At 43.9% G+C, this 22,436-nt stretch overlaps 1 protein-coding gene across 3 annotated transcripts in view; it reads right to left on the bottom strand.

Moving 5' to 3' along the window:
* Nucleotides 1-22,436, bottom strand: part of SYT6 (synaptotagmin 6) — a 71,795-nt gene that overhangs the window by 8,944 nt on the left and 40,415 nt on the right. For all 3 annotated transcript variants that reach the window (XM_027860410.1, XM_027860411.1, XM_027860412.1), the window contains exons 4-5: nucleotides 4,759-4,879; nucleotides 1,134-1,305 (exon numbers count right to left, since the gene is read on the bottom strand). In XM_027860410.1, coding sequence (XP_027716211.1) covers nucleotides 1,134-1,305; nucleotides 4,759-4,879 — 293 coding nt within the window. The remainder of the gene's footprint in view (nucleotides 1-1,133; nucleotides 1,306-4,758; nucleotides 4,880-22,436) is intronic.

The raw sequence follows: 22,436 nt of genomic DNA, 5'->3' as shown, positions 1-22,436 counted from the left end.
ACTGAAAGTGATTGAACAACAACAAGAGGAAAAGAGTAAGTAGACCTCGGGAATGGGCAAATAGTATAGAACTAAGGGCACAGTGAGTATATACATGCCTGATTGGAGCAGAGGGTTCCTATTAAGAAGTGCTGCAAAATATAGTTGAGGAGGTAAAATGGGGCACATGATAGGGGACTTTGAAAACTAGACAGAGAGATGCTTGATGCAGTAAGAAATAGGGATCTATTGTAGGTTCTTAAATTGGATTGGTGGTGGTAGGTGATAGGAAGGAAGAGATATTTTAGGAAGATTAGACTGGAGTAATGCACAGTGTATAGGACAGATCAGAACATCTAAAGAATGGAAGCAGGGAGATCACTCAGACATATATTGCAGTGATCCAGGCACGAGGTGACAAAGGGCATGGCTATGTGGTAGCAGTGGGAATGGAAAGTTAGGGGTGAATCAGGCAGCTATCTCAAAGGGGAAAAAAAACTTGGATTTGAAAAACAGGTTAAATATAGGCAATAAAGGAGAAGGAAAAGTTAGAGAGGATGCCATGGTTTCCAGCCCAAGAAATGAAAAGAATGAGGGTGTCACTCATGGAAATGACGTAGTGGGAAGAGAAACTTGACTTTTCTCTTTGAGAAACATCACCATGTCTCAGATTGCTGTTGGTTGATTGGTCATTGTTCTTCTTGAGGAGGACCAAAATGATATCACTGTGTCGGGGTCAAGGTACAGTGTGTCTGACTGTGGCTGATCAGAGCAATATTTGCTCAGAAGGCTCTATCACACGTCGGGCATAAATAGTCCACGTGAACATTTGGAGTGCTATACTGGTGCCGTGAAAATCCAGTTCTGGGCTTCAGGAAAGTAACAGCACCAAAACATAAGCTCAAGAAACCCTGAGCTGGCTCAATATTTTCCTCTTTTAAAGTCTCTCTAGAGCAGGGGTTCTTCATATGGGTTCTATGCACTTAAAAAATTTAAAAAAATATATATTTCAATGTATTTTGGGGGGGTAATCAACCATGTGTATTTTATTTTATTTATTTAAAAATATTTTTGCAAAGGTGTCCATAGGCTTCCCCAGACTTCCATGACCCACCCAAAAGGTAAGAGTCACTGCCCATAGGCCTGCTGCCTACCTGTCGTAATCCATAACGGAGACGAGCAGGCTGACTTGGTCCATGTTCTCTGGCGGGATGTCAAAGATAATGGCCTCGTTGTAGATTGGATTAAGTGTATTCTTCTTGATGGTGGTTTTTTTCTTCTTCAGCCTCCGCCCGTCACACAGCAGGGACACTTTGACATATGGATCTGTGATGGCGGTGGGAGGGGGATGGGTCATTGGGGGAGGGAGGGAAGCATAGGAAAGGGAAAGAAACTTGTTAAGCAGGTGTTCCTGAAACAATATTTGAACAGAGAAGAATCTGTACACAAGACCTACTGTGACTTGTCAGATGGTAACAGTGGGCTGGTAAAAATAATAACACCACCTTGTATTTAGACAGAACACCTGCCTCCAAGGAGCATTCAGTGCTTAATAAACACGGTCTCTTTAGTTCCCTGGCATCCTTGGGAGATAACTTCATGGACTTTTACTAATGGGGAAACAGGCCCAAAAGCAGTCAAGCGACTCCTCCGTGGGTATACAGGGGAGAAACCAGGAGTCCTTAATGGTTGGCCCCAGGCTTGGCTGACCAAAGGCCCACTGCCTCAGGCTCAGAAAGGTGGTGAGGCTGAACAAAGCCAGTTGATTTCCTTTACCTATTTGGATTCCTGTTCTCTGGGGGTTTGCCAGGACCATTAACCAAAGGAGTTTAGATTAGGGGGTAAAAATAGAACCCATTTAAACCCAAGAAGTGGAAATAAATGTGTCAGAATGAAACAACAGAGACCAGCAGGACTCTGTTCCTGTCTTCCCTGGCTGACAGTAAGATTAGGGGGTCCATTGTCCCCAAAAATCACAGTTTCACTTGGTCTAGAAAGGGGGAGTGGAGGCCCTGCTCTTGGCATCCCTGAAATTTACTCCCTATTGACTAAAGGGCAGCGGGGCAGCCAGGAGGAAATGTCCAAGGTCTCTCTGGGATTCAGGGAGAGAGGATGAGGATGCCATATTCCTTGGGGATGTCTTGCATATACCATGTAGCGTGAAAAGGTTGACCTCTGCTTCCAGAGGCTCACTGAGTGGTCAGATGGCTACCTTTTACCAATCTTTCCTTTGACTTGTGGCTCCTACTTCTCTTCTTCCCAACAGGGAATACTTCAGTGTCATCTTTCTACCCTGAAATTTTCCATGCATCCAAGTGAACCGACAACCAGTGTCCCTCCTAACACAGGTGTCTCAGGCCCCACCATAATTGTTATTTATGTTCTGCAGCTGAAGAAACAGGAGGGAAGCTCACAGGTAATAATAGCTTTTGAGCATCTGATGTTCTGAGATGCCCTCTTGCCTGGGAGCCAGGGCAGATTTTGTCTCAAAGCAGGCACAGGCCAGAACAGCTGGCCCACACTGGACCCGCAGTTCATGCTTCTGTCTAAACATATACGTGTGGAAGGGTTAGACATCTCTTAAGATCGTGCTAGTGGGATACTGGGCTCACATCACTGGGAGTGAAGAGAAAGAAGCCGGGAGGTAGAAACTATAATCTGAGAGCAAAAATTTAAAGTCTAGAAGACTTTTATATAAACTTTAAATGAGCCAGAAACTGAGCAATGGGACAGAATATTTATTTAAAAATATTATTCTGCAAAGGGGTTCATAGGCTTCACCAGACTTCCAAAGGGGGCCATGACACACAAGGACAAGGGCCTTTACTAGGGCTCATCCCTACCAATCATAATCCATAACTGAGAGGAGCAGCCTGTAACTTGACTTAGGAAACAACAGAGTCAGTAGGGGAACAGGATGGACTGGGCTGTATCCATGACACTTAGTAAATGACAGAGGCAGGATCTGAACCCACGTTCTCTGAATCTAAACACTGTACTCTTTTTTTTATTACCTTATTCTACTACCTTGAGCCCTGACTCAAGGGAAAAGAGAAGTGTCTACCATGGAGGCTCCTCGGACCCAGGACCATCCTGTGCATTTGTTTTTCAAACCCTGAGCCAGTTCCTGGCACAATGAGGGGAGTTGTATTTTTTTTTTAAATCAAGCCCAAATGTAATACCAGACCCTAAATCTCGGTGGAGAAGAGGTGTGAGTATAGGAGGAAAAAGCGAACTTAACTCAATGAAAAAAAGAAAAAACCCTTCTGATTTGAAACAACCTCTTTCAGTGGCATTACCACAATCTAGCTTTCCAACACATCAATTTAATTACATCAGGGAAGATGGTGTAGGGACTTAGGCAGCAAAACCCTATTTCCCTCTGCAGTTTCAAGAGTCCTCAGTGAATTTCCACCCCTGGAACATACTTATTTTGATATTAAAATGAAATATACATTAGATATCTTTCAGGGGAAGGAGAGCTGCTGCCACATAAGAGTCTTTTCACACTCCAGAAGTGGTTCTTTGAGCTTCTCTCCATGTCTTAAGAGTGGTGGAAAGAGTAGGGAAAAGGAGAGGTGTTAGGTGTGTCTTTCTGGGCTGGTGCTATCTGGGGCAGACTTTGGCCGCAAGCCTCCCTTGGAGGTGTGAGTTTATCAGAAAGGTACTAGAGGTTGGGAGCAGAATCTCAGTGTGAATCAAGGATTGTGTGTGTGTGTGTGTGTGTATTTATATTTATATATAAGCACCCAGTTGTCTTTCCCTGAAAAACTTCCAGTTTCAAGGCCTGATAACTTCATCTTTTTCCAAATGCCACAGGCTGTACCTGGATACAGATAAAAGTTGGCAACTGGGATATTACTTCTCTGTGGCTGCTATGATTATATTAAGCACATTTTTCTTCAAGGGAAAAAAAATCTTAAATTTTGTTTCATGCAAGTTTGGGCTTTGAATGTTGAGCTTAAAGTACTAGGATGGGCTTGTTTAAGGTGACTGGGTTCTTGGGTACTTACTTGGTGACCCCAAACTTAAGATTTTCTTGTTTGCCTTTGAAGAATCTAGCTAAGGATTTCAAAGGCCATGTAATCTAATGTCTACCTTCCATGCTGGGAACCTACAAGGGGAATTCTCAGTAGCATGACCCGATTTCAACTCTCCAGTCAAAGACCGATAGTTCAGATTGATTCAGGGAGAGATTGCCAGGATTCATCTGCCTTCTGGTAGCTAGAGCCTCAATTAATCCCTCCTTTCTAAACTCTTATCTCATGTCCCAAAATACTTCCTTGTGGATAGGGAAACATAATTGACATAAAAGGTGCCTCTGAGATGGTCACTGCAGCTGCTACAGAGATAAGAGTATCCTAGGCTAGGTTAGAGGGTTACAGCTGCCCCGCTGGATGGAGGAGAAAGAGGAGGAATATGTACCACAGCTGCCCCAGATAGCTGTCCTGAGGCTGAGGCTGAGACATGTGGAAAAACTCCAGTGGAAACACACAATTTCTATATGAATCTATTCCTACTTGCTGAGTGGATGCCATGCAGACCTAGGGATGGAAAGGCAAAGATATGCACGATCTTCCTACTGACCTGGTGATAAAACAGACCTCACCCAAACTACCAGGGCTCCTGTTTCCCCTTTCCTTCACTTCTCTTCCTTTCCTTCTCTTCTTATCCTTCTCTCAGACAAATGGTAATGTATCCCTTCTTTCCCTCCTCTGCGTACCTCTATCAGCCCCATAAGGATTCCCTGAGGTCTAGAGGTAAAAGTAGGGGCCATACCTGAGTAGCCTGTGATGTCCATTGCTTTGAGGTTACGACATTTGATTACCGTTAAGGTGAGGCGGCCTGCTGTGGGCAGGTAGCAGAGGGAAAACATGATTTCTCCCAAATCCACGCTCTCCTGGAAAGAAGCACAGCACAGAGAAGGATCAGGGACAGAGAAAACATTTGACCAAAGTAGCAAACACAATCATAGGCTTTAGGTCTGGAATCAATGATGGGCTGGTAAATGTTTAACAATCAGCTGTCCAAAAAATAATGTGTCTGCACAACGCACTTTTAAGTTTAATGTGCATTATTCACATTTTCTTCATCTCTTTCTTAAGTCTAGATGGTCAACTAAACAATAAATCAAACCCCGATTGGTAGCATTTGCCAATTTCTAATTTAACAATCAGTCCTCAAGAGCTGGTTCAAGTTGGCTCCAGCATATGCCTGACTGGAACGTACCTCCTCAATCACCTAGTACAAACTCCTCATTTGACACAGAAGCAAACTAAGCCTAGAGAGGGGATGTGATTTGTCAAAGGTCACGTAGCAAGTAAGTAGCAGAGCAGAATTTTAATCTCAAGTGTTTTGATTCCATGGTCAGCGATTTCTCCACCATATTATAATTCTGTTATTTTTGTTCAAATACTCACCCTACTTCAAAGACAGAAAGAAATGTCTAGTTTATGCCTAAATATTGATTGTTATTTTTTGGTGGTCAGCAATGAACTGCTGAGTGAGTTCACAACAGCTAAGGAACAAACTGGGTGACATGAATGCCATGGAATAGTATTGTGCAGTAAGGAAAGATCAAGATGACGAATTCAGGGAAACATGGAAAGATTTATGCGAATTGATGCAGAGTTCTTTAAGCAGAACCAGAAGAACAATAAAGACTATAATAACGTAAATGAAAAAGCCCTAAGAAAGGAAGGCCAACTTTCACTAATTGTAAAAGCTAATCCTGGTTCTGGAGAACAGATAAGGAAACATACCTCACTCTTCTCAGCAGAGAGGCAAGGCACTAGTGGGCAGAATATTACATATATTGTCAGACTTCCTCCCTATGTTGGTAATCATTGTTCAGCTGTTTTTGTTGTTTTGTTTTGTTACAAAGGAGGATTCAAATGTGTGTGTGTGTGTGTGTGTGTGTGTGTGTGTGTAATGTACATCCAGAAATAATTGTAAAATAAAAACAAAATGCATCAGTAAGACATTGGAAAAAATTAATATCATTCTCTTTAGATAATCCAAGCACCAAAGAGAAATTCAAACTACCTAGGAAGGTTTATGAATAGTGAGTAGGAAATAGCACCAAAGTTCTGAGATTCCCTTCTGCTGGGATAGATAGCCTCTTGCCTGACGCCTTTCTTAATCCTCCTTTGAGCTCCTTACTTGTCTATGGGAAAATTGGTCCCGTGCTTCATGCTTGGGATCATGCCTCTCTTATAGATCATTTTTAGGGATGTACAACTCACCCTGGTGTAAAGACACTGACCTTTCTCCATCCCCATCCCCATCCCTACATTAGGGCTTTGTGATCTTAACTTTGAGGAGGTCAGGATTTGGGGCAGTTCTGGCTTTAGGTTTGGCTAGCCTTTCTTGGTGTCCTGCTCCACTTTCCAAAGAGACTCATCCTCCATTAGGTTTTAGAATATGGAATCACCGATGTGGTCTCAGGAATAAAGTTCGTGGGGTGTCCATTTCTGAACCCCAAGATTGCCACCTCCCCATCTCCCCAAACATTAGGCCTGTCTGTTCACCTCTAGGTGGCACTGGCTCCTTCCCTTTCAAAAGCCAAAGGCTTTTGGTTTTTCCTAGAAACTAATTAAATCTCAGGAGAACAACAAAATGGGAATCAGAGGATCTGGAGAGGGCTTTGACCAAAGCTCCATCTTGTCCCTTTCTAGGTGCAATGTTTCCTCTCATCCAGTGAGTAGGGCTCAGCCATCATTCATTCAATTGTTCTATGATTCAACAATCATTTATTAAGTGCCCACTATATTCACTATTAGATACAGAGACAGAAATGCAGATAGACAAATAGATCCTGGTATCAAGGAGCTTATAATCTAATAGAAGAAAGACAGATACATAAATAACTATGATATACAGGACTTGTTATGCATTCACTATGCTCAAATATCTGTAATAGGGGCTGAGGGGAGATTGAGAGCAGGAACACCCAAGAATAAGATCTGGTCTCACCAGTCTAGTGGGGTAGAGACATGTATAGGAACAGCTATCTTGCAAGGTAAGAGCAGGACAAAGTGTCCCGTGAGATAAGCAAGAGAGAGATAATAACAGCTCACATTTCTAAAGGGTTTCAAGGTTTATACAATACTTTCCATATAACAACCCTATAGGGTCAATCATGTATTATCTTGATTTTGCTTTATTTTATTTTTTAAATAAATAATGAATTAATTTATTTTTAGTTTTCAACATTCACTTCTACAAGATTTTGAGTTCCAAATTTTCTCCCCATCTTGTCCCTCCACCACCCCAAGATGGTGTGCATTCTGAAAATCTCTTTCCCTAATCTGCCCTTCCTATCCCCCCCACTTCTCTTATCCCCTTACCCTTCTATTTTCCTGTAGGGCAGGATAGATTTCTATACCCCATTGCCTGTGTACCTTATTTCCCAGTTGCATGTGAAAACAATTTTTAACATTTGTTTTTAAAACTTTAGGTTGCAAATTTTCTCCCTTCCTCCCTCCCCACCCACCTTCATTGAGAAGGCAAGAAACTCGATACAGGTTATACATGTGTAGTCATGCAAAACACTTCCACAGTAGTCATGTTGTGAAAAACTAAGTATATTTTCCTTCATCCTATCCCACTCCTCATTTATTCTATTCTCTCTTTTGACCCTGTCTCTCCTTAGAAGTGTTTGCTTCTGATTACCACCTCCCCCAATCTGCCCTCCCTGCTATCATCCCCCTACTCTCTTATCCCCTTCCTCCCTATTTTCCTGTAGGGCAAGACAGATTTCCACACACAATTGAGTGTGTATGTTATTCCCTCCTTAAGTCAAATCCTATGAGAATAAGATTCACTCATTCCCTCTCACCTTCCCCCACTTCCCCTCCACTGTAAAAGCCTTTTCTTGTCTGTTTTATGTTAGATAATTTACTCCATTCTACCTCTCCCTTTCTCCTTCTCCCAGTATAATCCTATCTCACCCCTTAATTTTATTCTCCAGATATCACCCCTTCAACTTCAACTCACCCTGTGCCATCTATCTATCTATCTATCTATCTATCTATCTATCTATCTATCTATCCATATAATTTTTTCCCTCCAACTACCCTATACTGACAAAGGTCTCAAGAGTTACAAATATCATCTTTCCATGCAGGAATGTAAACAATTCAACCTTAATAAGTCCCTTATGACTTCTCTTTCCTGTTTACCTCTTCATGCTTTTCTTGAATGTTGTATTTGAAACTCAAATTTTCTATTCAGCTCTGGTCTTTTCATCAAGAATTCTTGAAAGTCCTCTATTTCACTGAATGTCCATTTTTTCCCATGAAGGATTATACTCAATTTTGCTGGGCAGGTGATTCTTGGCTGTAATCCTATCTCCTTTGACCTCTGGAATATCATATTCCAAGCACTCCAATCCCTTAATGTAGAAGCTGCTAAATCTTGTGTTATCCTGATTGTGTTTCCATAATATTCCACAATTGTTTCTTTCTGACTGCTTGCAATGTTTTCTCCTTGATCTGGGAACTCTGGAATTTGGCTACAGTATTCCTAGGAGTTTTCTTTTGGGGATCTCTTTCAGGAGGTGATTGGTGGATTCTTTCAATTTCTGTTTTACCCTCTGGTTTGAGAATATCAGGAGAGTTTTCTTTGATGTTTTTTTTTTTGTTTTTTTTTTTTTGCTTTCTGGTGAAGCAATCGGGGTTAAGTGACTTGCCCAGGGTCACATAGCTAGTAAGTGTCATGTGTCTAAGACTAGATTTGAACTCAGGTCCTCCTGACTCCAAGGCCAGAGCTCTATCCACTGCGCCCCCTAGCTGCCCCAATAATTTCTTGAAAGACAATGTCTAGGCTTTTTTTTTGATCATGGCTTTCAGATAATCCAATAATTTTTAGATTATCTCTCCTGGATCTATTTTCCAGGTCAGTTGTTTTTCCAATGAGGTATTTCACATTATCTTCTATTTTTTCATTCTTTTGGTTTTGTTTTACAATGTCTTGATTTCTCATAAAGTCACTAGCTTCCATTTGCTCCATTCTGATTTTTAAGGAAATATTTTCTTCAGTGAGATTTTGGACTTCCTTTTCCATTTGGCCAATTCTGCTTTTGAAGGCATTCTTCTCCTCATTGGCTTTTTGGGCCTCTTTTGCCATTTGGGTTAGGCTATTTTTAAGGTGTTATTTTCTTCAGTAATTTTTTGGGGGGTCTCCTTTAGCAAGAGGTTGACTAGTTTTTCATGATTTTCTTGCATCACTCTCATTTTTCTTCCTAGTTTTTCCTCTACTTCTCTTATTTGCTTCTCAAAATCCTTTTTGAGGTCTTCCATGGCCTGGGACTGATTAATATTTTTCTTGGAGGCTTTGGATGTAGCTTTGACTTCATTGTCTTCTTCTGGTTGTATGTTTTGATCTTCTTTGTCACCAAAGAAAGTTTCTATGGTCTGACTTTTTTGCGAGGTTTGCTCACGTTCCTAGCCAATTATTAAGGTTGGGGTCTGCTTCCAGTGTGGAGAATGTACCATCCAAAGCTTCATGGGTTTTGTGCAGCTGCTTTCAGAGATACTTCTAGGGACCTGTAAATTTTCAGTTCTTCCAAGGTGATAAGATCAAGGGCGATGTGTTTACTCCTTTCCTGGCCTGTACTCTGGTCTATGAGTGACCACAAGTACTCTTTTCTGCCTTGGAACTATGAGGATTCCCTCTCCACTGCTACCACAAGCTCTACCACACTAGCACTCCTCCTCACCCGAGGGCCACCACCCAGAACTGTGACCCAGATCCAAGCACAGGCAAAGCAAGAGAATCCTGCACCAGCAGAGAGATCCCTGTAATCCCCCTCTGATCAACCACTTGATTCCCCCTCAGTATGTGGGGCAGAAGCTGAAGAAGCAGCCATCACCCTGGTGCTGTGCTGGGACTGGGACTTCTCTCTCATGGTAGTCACAGACCTTTCTTACTGACCTTCTAAGTTGTCTTTGGCATTTGTGGGTTGAGAAGTCTGGAAACTGCCATAGCTGCCTGTGATTCAGTCCTCTGAGGCCTGCTCCAGGTTCACTGAGGCCTGGTCTTTGCCTGCACACTCATGCTGAACTGTGCTCCTTTCCCAGCCTGGTACAATAGACCTTTCCAATCAACCATTCAGGTTGTCTTGGGCTGGAAATTTATTTCACTCTATCTTTTTGTGGTTTCTGCTGCTCTAGAGTTTGTTTAGAGTCATTTCTACAGGAATTTGGAGGGGTTTGGGGGAGAGCTCAAGCAAGTCACTGCTTTTACTCCGCCATCTTGGCTCTACCCCATCTTGATTTCATAGATGAGAAACTGAGGCTCATGGGGTAGCTAGGTGGTGCAGTGGATAGAGCACTGGCGTTGGAGTCAGGAGGACCTAGGTTCAAATCCAGCCTCAGACACTTGACACTTACTAGCTGTGTGACCCTGGGCAAGTCACTTAACCCCATTGCCCAGCCCCCCCCAAAATAAAAAAATTTTAAAAAATTAAAAAAAGAAACTGAGGCTCAGAAAAATTAATTGACTGGCCCTTGATCACACAGCTAGTGTGAACCTAGTTCTTTTGACTCCCTATCCAGTGATCTCCCCCACTATATTACATGAGTGGAAAGGAGAGGTCCAGGCCACACAGTACAAAACATCTGATATCACTTCACCTGAGGAGTGGGCTGAGCCAAGCTTCATGGAGGAGGTGATGACTCAGATGGGCCTTGGAGAAAAGGAAGGACTTTAAGAGACAGAGATGAGAGTGTCTGAAGATCTCCTAAGCACTGTGAGCAAAGACTTGAACTAAGCATGAACCCTCTCAGCACTAAAGATATTCTAAATGGCTGACAATTATCTCTAAGGGCATATGAGTTCTTACAGACCAAAGACTACAATTCCATAGATGCTTAAGTTGCCAAATCTTGCCATTTTTATATCCCTTCCATCTATCTTCTCTCTAATCAACAACCCCCCTCAACCTCCATACAGGCACTCATCCCTACTGGACTATTCACTAGCCTCAGCCATTTACCAGCTGTGTGACCCTGGGCAAGTCACTTAAACTCTCTCTGCCTCAGGGCCTGGCACATAGTAGGCACTTAATACACTTTAGCTAACTTGAATTGAACTGATCTCTCACTCCTCTCAATCAGACATGAGTCCTCTATTTCAGATAATTGCCACTCACTGCTTTGTCTCCCTCATGTCTCCTAGCACACTGACTTCCGCATATTAAATGCTCAGTAAATATTTGTTGAAGATGATGCCAGTGTCTTTAGTCTCCCTGAGAGAGGAATTGCATATGGGGCCAGGAAAGGAAAGCAACCTCTCCCTCCCCTGAATTAATTTGGCATTTTGTCCAGCTTTTACCTTGCAAGACAGCTGTTCCTTTACATATCTCCACTCCTCTAGACTGGTGGGACCAGGTCTTATTCTTGGGTGTCCCTGCTGCTCATCTCCCCTCAGCTCCTATCACAGATACGTGAACATAGTGAATGCATAACAAGTTTTTTTTCTTGAATGAATAAAAGGGACATGAATGAGCTAGCACCCACAAAAATAATTCTTGAAATTGGTCCAGATCTTAGGTCGTTTGCCGCCCCCACCACTCTGACTGAGAAACATTGGTGTCATTTTATTCTTTTCAGCATTGTAACTTCTGTTGGCTATGTCCTACCCCAGGAGTCAGATGAACCAGCTTCTAATCCTGGCTCTACTACTAACTGTCCTTGTGACTCAGGTAAGTCCTTTCCCTCTCTGGCCCTGGCTTTCCTTATCTTCAACACAAGGGAGTTGGGCCAGATGATCTTTGAGGTTCCATCTGACTCCAATATTCTCTGGTCTTCCAGCCCACTTAAGCTGGCCTACTAACTCCTGTAAGGTACTACATTTCCCATATTTGTACCTTTGCACCAGCTTCCTGCACCCAGAATGCATTCCCTCTTCACCTTTGCCCCTTACAATTCCTCATTCCCTTTAAGACTCAGGTTGAGTGCCACCTACCACCTGTGGGGTTAGTACCCTGTGCCTCCTCCCCCATAACCTTTCATCTACTCTGTATGTGCCTATACTTGTGGAGAAGCTGTGTGAATGTTGTCTCTTCCCAGTAGAATGTAAGCTCCTTGAGGGCAAAGCCAGGTTCACTTTCATCTTTGAATCCCCCAAACCTGGCACAGTAGGAGGTGTCTAATAAATGCTTATTGATGGATTGAATGAGTGACTGATTTGAAATGAAAAACAACAGAGGAATTCTCTCAGTAAGCCATTATAAAGATGTAAAGAGACTGCTCCCCCATTTTGCAGATGGGAAGTTGAGTCTAGATTGAAGCCCTGGAAATATTTACCTACTTACTGCTTTCTCAATCTTAACTCTGGGTTTACTGAATTACTAAAGTCTCTAAAGATTTAATCTTCTCCCCAAGATACCCTCTCCTACCAGGAAACCAACAGATAAGCATGGCAGAATTACTCTACTATGAAGAATTATTCCTTATTTTTCTTGGGCCTTTGGGTAATCAGAGGGGCTCAGGTAGGTGCCCCCTTTCCCTGCAGCTATGCTTTGGGGTGATACATTAGTCTCTCTTAGAGGCTGCCATCTGACTAAATCAGGGGTGAGGAACCTTCAGCCATGTGGCCAAAGGGCCACACTTGAGGACCTAGAGGGCTACATGTGGTCTCGAGGCCACAGGTTCCCCAACCCTGGACTAAACCTTAAGTTTTGGTGCATTGGTGTTTTGGTTAATAATTAGGACTAAAACTTTCTCTCCTACCTTCTCTTCACCTCGCCCTTTCCCACACATATTTGGCTTTTTTTTTAACATTCTGTTCTTTTAATATCAGTGCATTCAATTCATCCTTTATCCCTGATCTCTTCTTCTAAGTGAAGGGGGTATTTGTACCCAGAAAATGAAAGCTGTAGGAGAAATCTAGTCTTTGTTATAGGAATATAAATAGGTTGATTTTTTCTTTTCTTTTCTTTATTTAGTAAATATAAAGAAAAGGGCTAAACCAACTCAGAGAGTCAATATTTCCTGATAGTCTATTCTCCTTCTCTGGAAAGTACTTAGTGCTGTCTTGGAATCAGTCTCTCCCTCTGGCTCTTGTGCCTTTCTTCTTTCTGTTTCTTTTGTTTAGCATCTCTCAGCAAGTTCTTGCTCCCCTCTAACCTCCTTCTCTATCCATTGCTTCCTTAGGCCTTGCACATTTTCCCGTTTTTTATCCTAATTAGAGATATTTGAGATGTCAGCCAAAAATAAAACCAGGGGTCAAAAAGGGATGTGTAGGGGATGCTGTATGATTGCTACCATCTTTTACCTGGCTTCGAGTGAGAACAGCCTTAGGGCCACCAGCTGGTAATGAGGCTCCCAGTGCTGGGGAGGTCACCTTTCATTAGGAGAGGGTCAGAAACCAGTTTGGTGCTCTTGGCTCTTTCTAGCTGAGGGCTAGTGAAGTGGACCTGGACTGAGCAGCAGCTGAGAAAGAGCACCTGCTGCTTCTGTTGAGGGATGGGGGCAAGGGCTCTGTAGCCTGAACAAGAGGCAGGAAGATGTTAGTTCCTCAATAAATCTTTCCTTGAGAATGGGAAATCAGCTTCTTCTCCTGGATGCTCTGATTGTGTTCTGATTCTCCTCACAGGCACAAGAAGAGATTCCCCTCCCCCATTTCCTCTCCTCTTGAGTAAACTTGCCTTTTCAATAGTCCAACTGCGTACAAATAAATAGCCTTTTTCCTTAAAAACAAAACAAAACAAAACAAGAAAACAACAAATAAATCTTTTCTTGAGTACAACCTTTCTACATGATGATGGTGCCAATGGTATTAATGTGCTCTGATTTCTAGAGCTCTAAGTGAGGTCTGGGAAGTAAGACTTTTAAGGGCCAGCCCACAACAGGGCATTGTGTTTAATTTGGTTACCTTTGGCCCATCTTCAATGGTTTGCTAAAGCATATCCTTCTGCCTAATGCCTGAAATCAGCCTGTCTCTGAGGTGTGGTGGACAGGGCATTGGCTTGGGAATCAGGAAATATGAATCCTAATTCTAGCTCTGCTACTAAGGGCTGAATGACCTGAAGCAATTTATTTTTTTTCCTTAGGGCTTTTCTTTCCTCATCTCTAAGATACAGTGGCTGGACCAGATGATCTCGAAGGTTCCTTTTTCCTCTAATGTTCTATGATTCGAAATAGGAAGGAACAGAGAAATTCTCCCATCAACCATTACTAAAATTTCTCTTATGCTGGGAAACCCAAAAGTTCATTTCTAAGATGCTAACATCTCACATTTCTATACCCCTTGAGATTTACAAAACACTTTGCCAGTATCTCTGTAAGATAGGTAGTTTGAGTGTTTTATCTCCCTTTTTAAAGATGAGGAAATGGGAGTTCAGAGGAAGCCAGGCTACTTGCTCATCATCCTGAAGCTAGTAAGCATTAGAAATGAAATTTGGACCCAAGTTCCCTGGCTTGGAATCCAGTGCTCTTTCCAAAACACTAAACAAAGCTGCTGGGGCGAGGAAAACCAAACATGCATCCCCTCTCATCAAACTTTACTGCCTCTCCATACCTTTAGGAGAAGCTATGAATGGAGCCAATGTTGCTATTTTCTATCATGAGAATCTGAACTGCGGAGAGCAAGGATGCATCTTCCTGACTCCCAGAGAACACTTTGGGCATCTTCATCTTTAAGTGGTTTGTCTACATCTCTCATCATCAGCCAGGCAGCATCCTTTCCACTTTTATAAAAGCCACAGGATACCAAAACTACGTCTGATGCGTTGGGCAGGAATTGCAGTTAAGTTGCTTTGTGTGTGTAGAGCTCATCCAAGGAGGGCAAAGGACTGGATTTGGTTTTTGGCAGTGGCTGGAAGCTTCCTCCCATCTGCTTAGCCCTGACCTTGGAAACTGAGCAGAAAGGCCATGAGCCACCCTTCCTCCCCAACGCAACTTTCTTTCTTTTCTTTTTCAGGGTGACTATGTGAGGAAATCTGCTTCGTGTTGACATAGTTTCTCTGGGGCTCAGGCAGTGAGTCTGGGGGTGGTTGTGTTTGGAAGGGTGGCATCTGTATCTATTGTGATGCTTGGGGCTTCTTGCTGTGAGCTCCAGGGGTAGGTTGTATTTGTTTTGTGTTCTGCCTCTTGAATGCTTTTCCCTGCCAAGGGCTTTGTGGCTTTATGAATAAGTGATGAGCTGAAGTGAGGTGTCTTAAGTGATACTCTAATGAACTCCAGCTCCAGTGACTGGGCAGGGGTGCGGCCACTGAGAGAGTCCTGGAGAAAGCCTAGCTAGAATGGGGCCCCGTCAGCCAGGACCTTGGAGAGTTAGTTTGAGAGGGAGCCTCAGGTGGTGGAGTTTAGCTGTGGGGGACAAGTTGAGAGGCAAAAATGCATATCAGCAGGGGGGTAAGCAAACTCTTCCATTTCGAATTATCTTCAGGGAAACAGATGGTTTCATTTAGGGAACTTTTCCTCAGCCTCTGCCTTGTGAACCTGACCTTGAAAAGAGGTCTGCTGTATCACACGCACCATTACTTTTGGGCAAATATTCGTGAGTCAGAATCACACAGGGAGGTATCAGATTTCCTCCTAATGACTTTTTAAAAGGTGGGAGGAAGACTAGGGAGGTTGGGGGAAAGTGAGGCTTTCAGTAAATTTGAGTAGGCTGAGAAAACAGGCCACTAATATGAAACATTGGGAAGCCAGCCACCATCAGAATAAAAGACATTGTTTAATGTTAGGAAATGGCCGAAGGGCTTGCTGGTCTACCTGAGGTCTGATCATGCCATCAAGCATCTCCATTAAGGAACAAGAAAAGGGAGTAAGTGGCATATTAATGGAGTTAATGATGGAGAATCTGTCTTCATTTGCTGCCATGAACTATCGTGCTGTGTGAACGTTGAACAACTGTTGGTTTCCTCTAGGGAGAGGGGAGCATCTCAGTGGTGATTCTCTCTTTGTACCCCTCAATGCATTCATTATCTGTAGGGGCTTATAGAAGAAAGGGGGTGCTGCCCCCAGTGGGGTGCATGTGTGTATATGTGTGTGTGTGTGCACAAAAAACTTTCTCCTGTGACTGATGATGAAGAATTCCAATTTAGAACAAGTATTTCTGGGAACAGACAGTCCAGGGATTGCCAAACCAATGGGGGTTACAGTCTTAGTGAACGTTGTCATGTAGCATGAGATAATACCTAGAGACCTGTCAGTTTGATTGCATCTCTAACAGGCTTCTAAGACTTTGGTCCTTAAAGCTCACCAGCTCTAGCCATACTTTTGGCCCACAAGAGCCTGAAATCTCTCCTATTACTGTGTGTGTGTGTGTGTATGTGTGTATGGGGGCTACGGCTACTGAGGTCACTCCCACATGTGGCCTTCTTATTCCCAGGAGCTCAGCAAGGAGAGGGACACTTTCTGCTGAAACCAGGCCATTCTGGAGGATAGCCACAGAATCAAAGAAATCCAGAGGCTACATCCCACCCCTCCATACAGGAGTACCATTCTAAAACTTCTCTGATGAAGGAGTGGCCATTCAGCTGGGGTAGATGGGGAAAGGTCTCATCTTTTGTGAACATGTAAGGCAACCCTCCTCCCCCAAACCCCCTCCTCAGGCCTGGACTTTCCCACCATCGCTCATCAGCTTCCCTCTAGTGTCCCATTTTCTTCCATTGGTAAGTTGTTTTCAGAACACCTATGTTGAGAAAGGGCCCAGAGCAGGTGTGCTTCTATCTCTGGACTTCCCCTTCGTGCATCAGCTGCTTCTCCCGCTTCCCTTCATGGCTCCCCTTTCCCATAGGTAAGTTCTTCCTGTAAACTTTAACCTGTTTTTAGGGTGCCATCTCCAGTTGTCCTGATCTGTATCTGGCCACTGGACCCAGATGGCTTTGGAGGAGAGAGTGAGGCTGGCGACTTTGCATAGCCCTCCCTCACTTATATCCAATTCACTTGCAAGTCATGGCATCACCATCCTGACGTCATAATCCTCTTCGAGAACTAAGGACAAACAATGTGTGAACGATATACTTTTAGGAATGACCTAGACTAGCCATTCTTCATTCTCAGGACTTCACCACCACGTCTTCCATGAGTGTCTCCCCTCACTCCCACTTCCCCCATTAGAACATAAGCTCCTGAGGGCAGGGACTGAGCACTTAGTACACTGCCAGGCACATAGTAAGTGCTTAATAAACACTTACTGTCTTGAGTCTTGGAGGAGAGAAGCAGTGCTGGAGAAACCACTAGGACTTGGAGTATTTATTTCCCTTATCCCTCTCGCTGCCTCCCCCACCCACTAAGAGAGACAAATTGGTGGTGTCAGACTGCATTACAGATTGCAAGAGTATCCATCTCCTGCTCAGTCCAACCTGCCCGGTGCCAGCACACTGGCCCTAGACTGTCATTTCTCAGGAAAATGCCTGTTACATCATCCTCTCACTAAGTGCTAAATTACTCCAAAGGACACTGCCTCATGGGAGGGAGGGGGAGAGGAGGAGAGGGAGAAGGAGCTGGGTCCAGTGGGTGCAGAAGCATTGTTGCAGATCTAATTCTCTAAAGCACTAAGGTGGAATGACTCCCAGGAGCCCCATCTTGGGCAAGTGAGCCTGCCTTCACTTGTGAAGTGAGCCGAATGGGAGACCTCATGTTCCCCCTTCACCCAGGCCTTATGCCTAGGGAGGAGTCAAAGGAGCCCATCAATCAATCAGTCAGTCAAGAAGCATTTGTTAAGGTGCCTGCTATGTGCTGAGGATCTGGAGATACAAAGACAAACTGAAATAATCCTGGCTTTCAATGAATTTACATTTCATTAGGGAGGATAACATACATAGGTATATACAAAGAGTAGGAGATGGAGGCTGGACCTAGGCTGTCCCTCCTCCCTTTTTCTCTTCCTCATCCTCCTCCTTTTCTTTTTCCCCCTTCTCTCTGTCCCCCTTCTGGTCCTCCCCCTCCCCCTCCTCCTCTACCTTCCCTTTTCTCTCCTCCCCTCCTCCTCTTCCTTCTCTTCCTCCCCCCTTCTCTTTCTCCTCCTCCTCCTTTTCTTTTTCCTCCTCTCCCTTCCCCTCCCTCCACTCCTCCTCCTCCTCCTCCTCTCCTTTCCCTCCTCCTCCTCCCTCTCCTTTCCCTCCTCCTCCTCCTTCTTTCCCTTCTCCTCTTTCTCGTTACTTTCCTGACTTCCTTCAAGATTCAGCTTAAATCTCCCCTCTCACAGGCAGCCTTTCCTCATCCCTTCCATTGCTAAGGCCTTCCTTCTGAGATGACTTTCCATTTACACTGCACAGCTCTTGTATGTTGCCTCCCCCATTAGAATGTGAGCCCCTTGAGGGAAGGCACTGTTTTTGCCTTTCTTTGTATCCTTAGCATTTAGCCCAGTGCCTGGAGTGTAGAAAATGCTTAATAAATGCCGGTTAACTGACTGATTTCGATGGTGTAGAGAACTCCCAGGCGAGGAGACTCTCTCAGCGATGCAGGGCAGCCCGGTCTCTGTGACTTAGAGCTTAGAGTTCAAAAGAGACCCACAATAAATACAAGATGCTTTGGTGGGGAGCACACAAGCAGATGGGAGATCAGGGCTGAGTGGGATGTGAGGAGGAGGCATTGTGTTCCCTCCTAGCTGGGGAGATGGCTTTATGGGCCACTTCTTTTTTTTACTCTTGCCTCGGTCTGGCGAGGGGGTTGGGCTTCCTTGCAGGCGCCCTGGGGTGAGGAAGAGTGTCTCACCCACGGTCTGCTTCTCTCCATGTGCTGTTAAGGGAAAGCTGGGCTTTTCAAAAGAGAGAAACCATCAGCTCAAAGGATTATAGAATCACAGATCTGGAGCTGAAATAGGCCTTGGAGGTCATTTCCTTCAATCCTTCTTTTTACAGGCAAGGAAACAGGCCCATAGAGATGGCTTCAGAGACTTAACCAAGGTCACATAAATAGTGTCAGAGCAGGGGTTTGAACCCAGGTCCTTTAACTCCAGGGATCGTGGCTTTCCTGCTTTTTTCCCACCATATCATATACATACTATAGGGCAAGAAGGCCTCACACTGCTTTAATATTGCCTTACACACTATAAAAACAAAACAAACAAACAAAACCCCCCATAAACACGCTTGGTTCTTAGCCCCTTCTCAGAAACCCTGTGCTTAGGAAGTCCCTCTTCAAGTGTAACCCAAATAAATAGCAGTTTTAGGTCCTGCCCTTCAGTCTTGCTCTCCATAAAAAAGAGAGAACAGCTATGCTCTTTACTTATTCATCATCTCTTCATAGATTCTAAGGCTTCTTTTAAATTCTACTCAACTGTCTCTTTTCTACAAAGATAAATTCACTTCAGTGAATCGTACAGTGGAAAAACAAAGACCTTAGAGTTGAATGGCTTGTGTTTAAATCCTGCTCCCCATCTATGTAACCCTGGGCAAGTCATTTAACCTGAGCAGGCCTCTCTGTTCCTTTCCAGTTTTTGACCTTTGACCCTCTACTCAATTCCTTTGTCCCCCTAAGATTTTTTTTTAGACATCCATCATTGTGACTTTCCCTGGGACCCACTGTTAGTCTTTCACCTTCGGGCATGGGGTTCAGACATGGCCATGTTGTTTTATTAGGCATTTGGTCAGAGGCTCTGAGAAGACTCTGGATGATGATAATAATAATGGATATTTATATAGTGTTTGTAAGCATCTAGATGGCATAGTGGATAGAGTGCTGGGCCTGGAGACAAGAAGACTCATCTTCCTGAGTTCAAACATGGCCTCAGACACTTAGTAGCTGTGTGACCCTGGGCAGGTCCTTTACCCTGTTTGTCTCAGTTTCTTCATCTGTAAAATGAGCTGGAGAAGGACATGGCAAATCACTCCAGTATCTTTGCCAAGAAAACTCCAAATGGGGTCATGAAGAGTTGGACATAACTGAAATAACCAAACAGCAACAACATATAGTGTTTAAAGATTTTTAAAAAGTACAATACAAATTTGATCCTCTCCACAACCCTATAAGGTAGGTCCTATAGGTATTTTTATCCCCATTTTATATGAGGAAATTGAGATTAAATGACTTGCCCATGGTCACACATCTAGTAAGGGTTGGAGTCAGGATTCAAATCCAGTTATCATCACACTCCAAGTGCAGAATCCTTATTCTTACACCAGACTGCCTCCGTTTTGAAGGAAACAGGCAAGAGGAACTAGAAATCGCTACCCTGAAAATGAGTACTAATGGTAGAGAGAGAGGACTTAGAAGTGTGAGGAAGGGGAGATGCAAAGAGGGAGCCACAGACCCTTCTAGAGTGCTACAGCATCGGGATTTTTTATAGAGATCTCTCCAATTGCTGACCAGCATGCAGAACTTCAGAACATCTATTGCAACGGCTCATTTTACAGGTGAGGAAACTGAGGCCCTGAAGAGTTAAGTGACTTGCCCTTAGGACCCATTATTATTACTATTATTATTACTAGAGTGAAGTCCCACAGCCTCCCACCAGACCTCTAATAGGTACCTGAAGGTGAAGAACTAATGGTTGGGTCCCAAGGAAAGTTGCAGTGCTTTAAAAAAAAAATTCTTAGAGGGAGAATGGAATTGATCATAGGATGGAGCTGGAGGGAACTTCAGACGTAACACTTAGCCTAACCCTCTCATTTTACAGACGAGGGGACAGAGAGGCCCTGAAAGCTTAGTGACTTGTCCAAGGTCTCCCGGGTGGTAGGCTGGATCTGAACTTAAGATTCTGATGCTAAAGCCAGGATTCTTTCCACTATACTATTTGGATTCATGGTCTGTGTTCCGAATTATATCTAAGAAAATGATTTCCCTAGACTCTCTAATATGTGGGAAAGGGGGCAGAAGGGGAGGGGAGGCGGTGAGAGTATTGAAGTAGCCCCAGGGAATAAGAGGTAAGCCTAGAGAAAACAGGTTCACAGCCACGCCGTAAGTCCGCAGATTTAAGCCAGCTAAATAACACACTGTGAAAGCACCTTGGAAACAAACAAAAAAATCTATCTTTAGGCACATATGGGATCATTATTGTTAATTAAAACAAAGGCTGGTTAACCTTGTTGGCTTCTTTTACAAGCATAAGAGTATAGGATCATAGATTTAGAGCTGGAAAGGACCTAAGAAGTCATCCAGTCCAACCCCCCCCTCCCATTTTGCAAGATAAGGAAACCAAGGCAGACAGGTTAAGTGACTTTCCCAGGGTCACACAGCTAATAAATATCTGAAGCAGGAGCCAGGTCTTCTTGACTCTAAGTCTAGTGACTAATCCAGTGGGACATCATGATGTCTAAGACTTAGAGGCGGTGGGGTAATCGGAGATCACTCCGTCCAGGGGCTCGTAAACTTCTCTGTGTATGATGGAACCCTCTGACAATACAGTGGAACCTATGGATCCCTTCTTAGAAAAAAAAACATTTTTAAAGCCTAAGATAAAAAAACACAGATTTACATAGGAAACCAATTATCCTGAAATGCAGTTATCAAAGTATTTTTTTAAAGGTCCAAAAATCTGCTCCAAACACCTCATTTTACAGATGAGACATTTAAGGGCATCTAGGAAGTTACTATCAGTCAGAATTTGAACTTAGGATCCCTAAAGCTAAATTCCAGACTCTTTCCACGCCATGGGGCAAGAAGGCATCTCGTGTAATTTGCCCCTAGGAATGATTCCGAGCCCTGTATCTCAGGCCTTTGTGTGCTGGTTTAGACAGACTTGCCTCTCTACAAATAGAGCATGTGTCTGCTGGACTATGGAGTGATGTGCTTTTTATGTAGTTTTAGAAGGGGTGTGTGTGTGTGTGTGTGCGTGTGTGTGTGTGTGTGTGTGTGTGTGTGTGTGTGTGTTGGGTGGGGCGGGGCTATCGGTAAAAAGGGATCAAAGCTGAGAGAAGGTAGAGAAGGGAGGGAACAACGTGCCTAGAACCTCAGCCTCCTGGTTTGGACCCACAGGGATCTGCCCTGACCCCCATCTCCTCATCCCTGAGTGGCACTGTGCAGCTAGGATGGGAAGCCTTTCATGCCCAGACAATAATGGAATAGAAGGAGAGGAGAGTGGAGTGAGACACAAGACAGCGGAGGTGGGTGGGGGCGATTCCTCGAGCCGTCCCTAGTGAATCTAGAGCCCTTCTCAGGGGAGCTCTCACCAAGATGCAGTCTTGTCTCAGCTCTCCCTCTCTCATCCCTATCGCTCCCCTAGGAACAAAATGATGAAACACCAAATTAGCTCCATTATTGCTACTCCTCTAAAAATTACAGACTGTCTGTTCTGGCCGTGCCAGCTAACGTCTCCCATCACTGAGCAGGTGACACTGATAGCTATTTCTACCCGTCCAGGAGCCAAGCTTAGGGGGACAGGAACGAATACAGAATAGGAGTTCTCACAGGGAGAGATTTAGGGAGCTCAGCAGATGCTGCAAAGGTCTTTCTCTTAGCCAGGGGACACAACTCAGGCTTTTTCAGTGCCCTCATGGCAAGAACTCATTCTTGAGTCATTTAGCAATTTGTATTGTACTTTTTAAAAATCTTTAAACA

The sequence above is a fragment of the Vombatus ursinus genome, unplaced genomic scaffold (assembly GCF_900497805.2).
Source record: "Vombatus ursinus unplaced genomic scaffold, bare-nosed wombat genome assembly UNPS02014179.1, whole genome shotgun sequence".
Lineage (NCBI taxonomy): Eukaryota > Metazoa > Chordata > Mammalia > Diprotodontia > Vombatidae > Vombatus > Vombatus ursinus.
The sequence above is the reverse complement of the archived record's forward strand: the minus strand, read 5'-3'. Positions and strand labels throughout refer to the sequence as shown.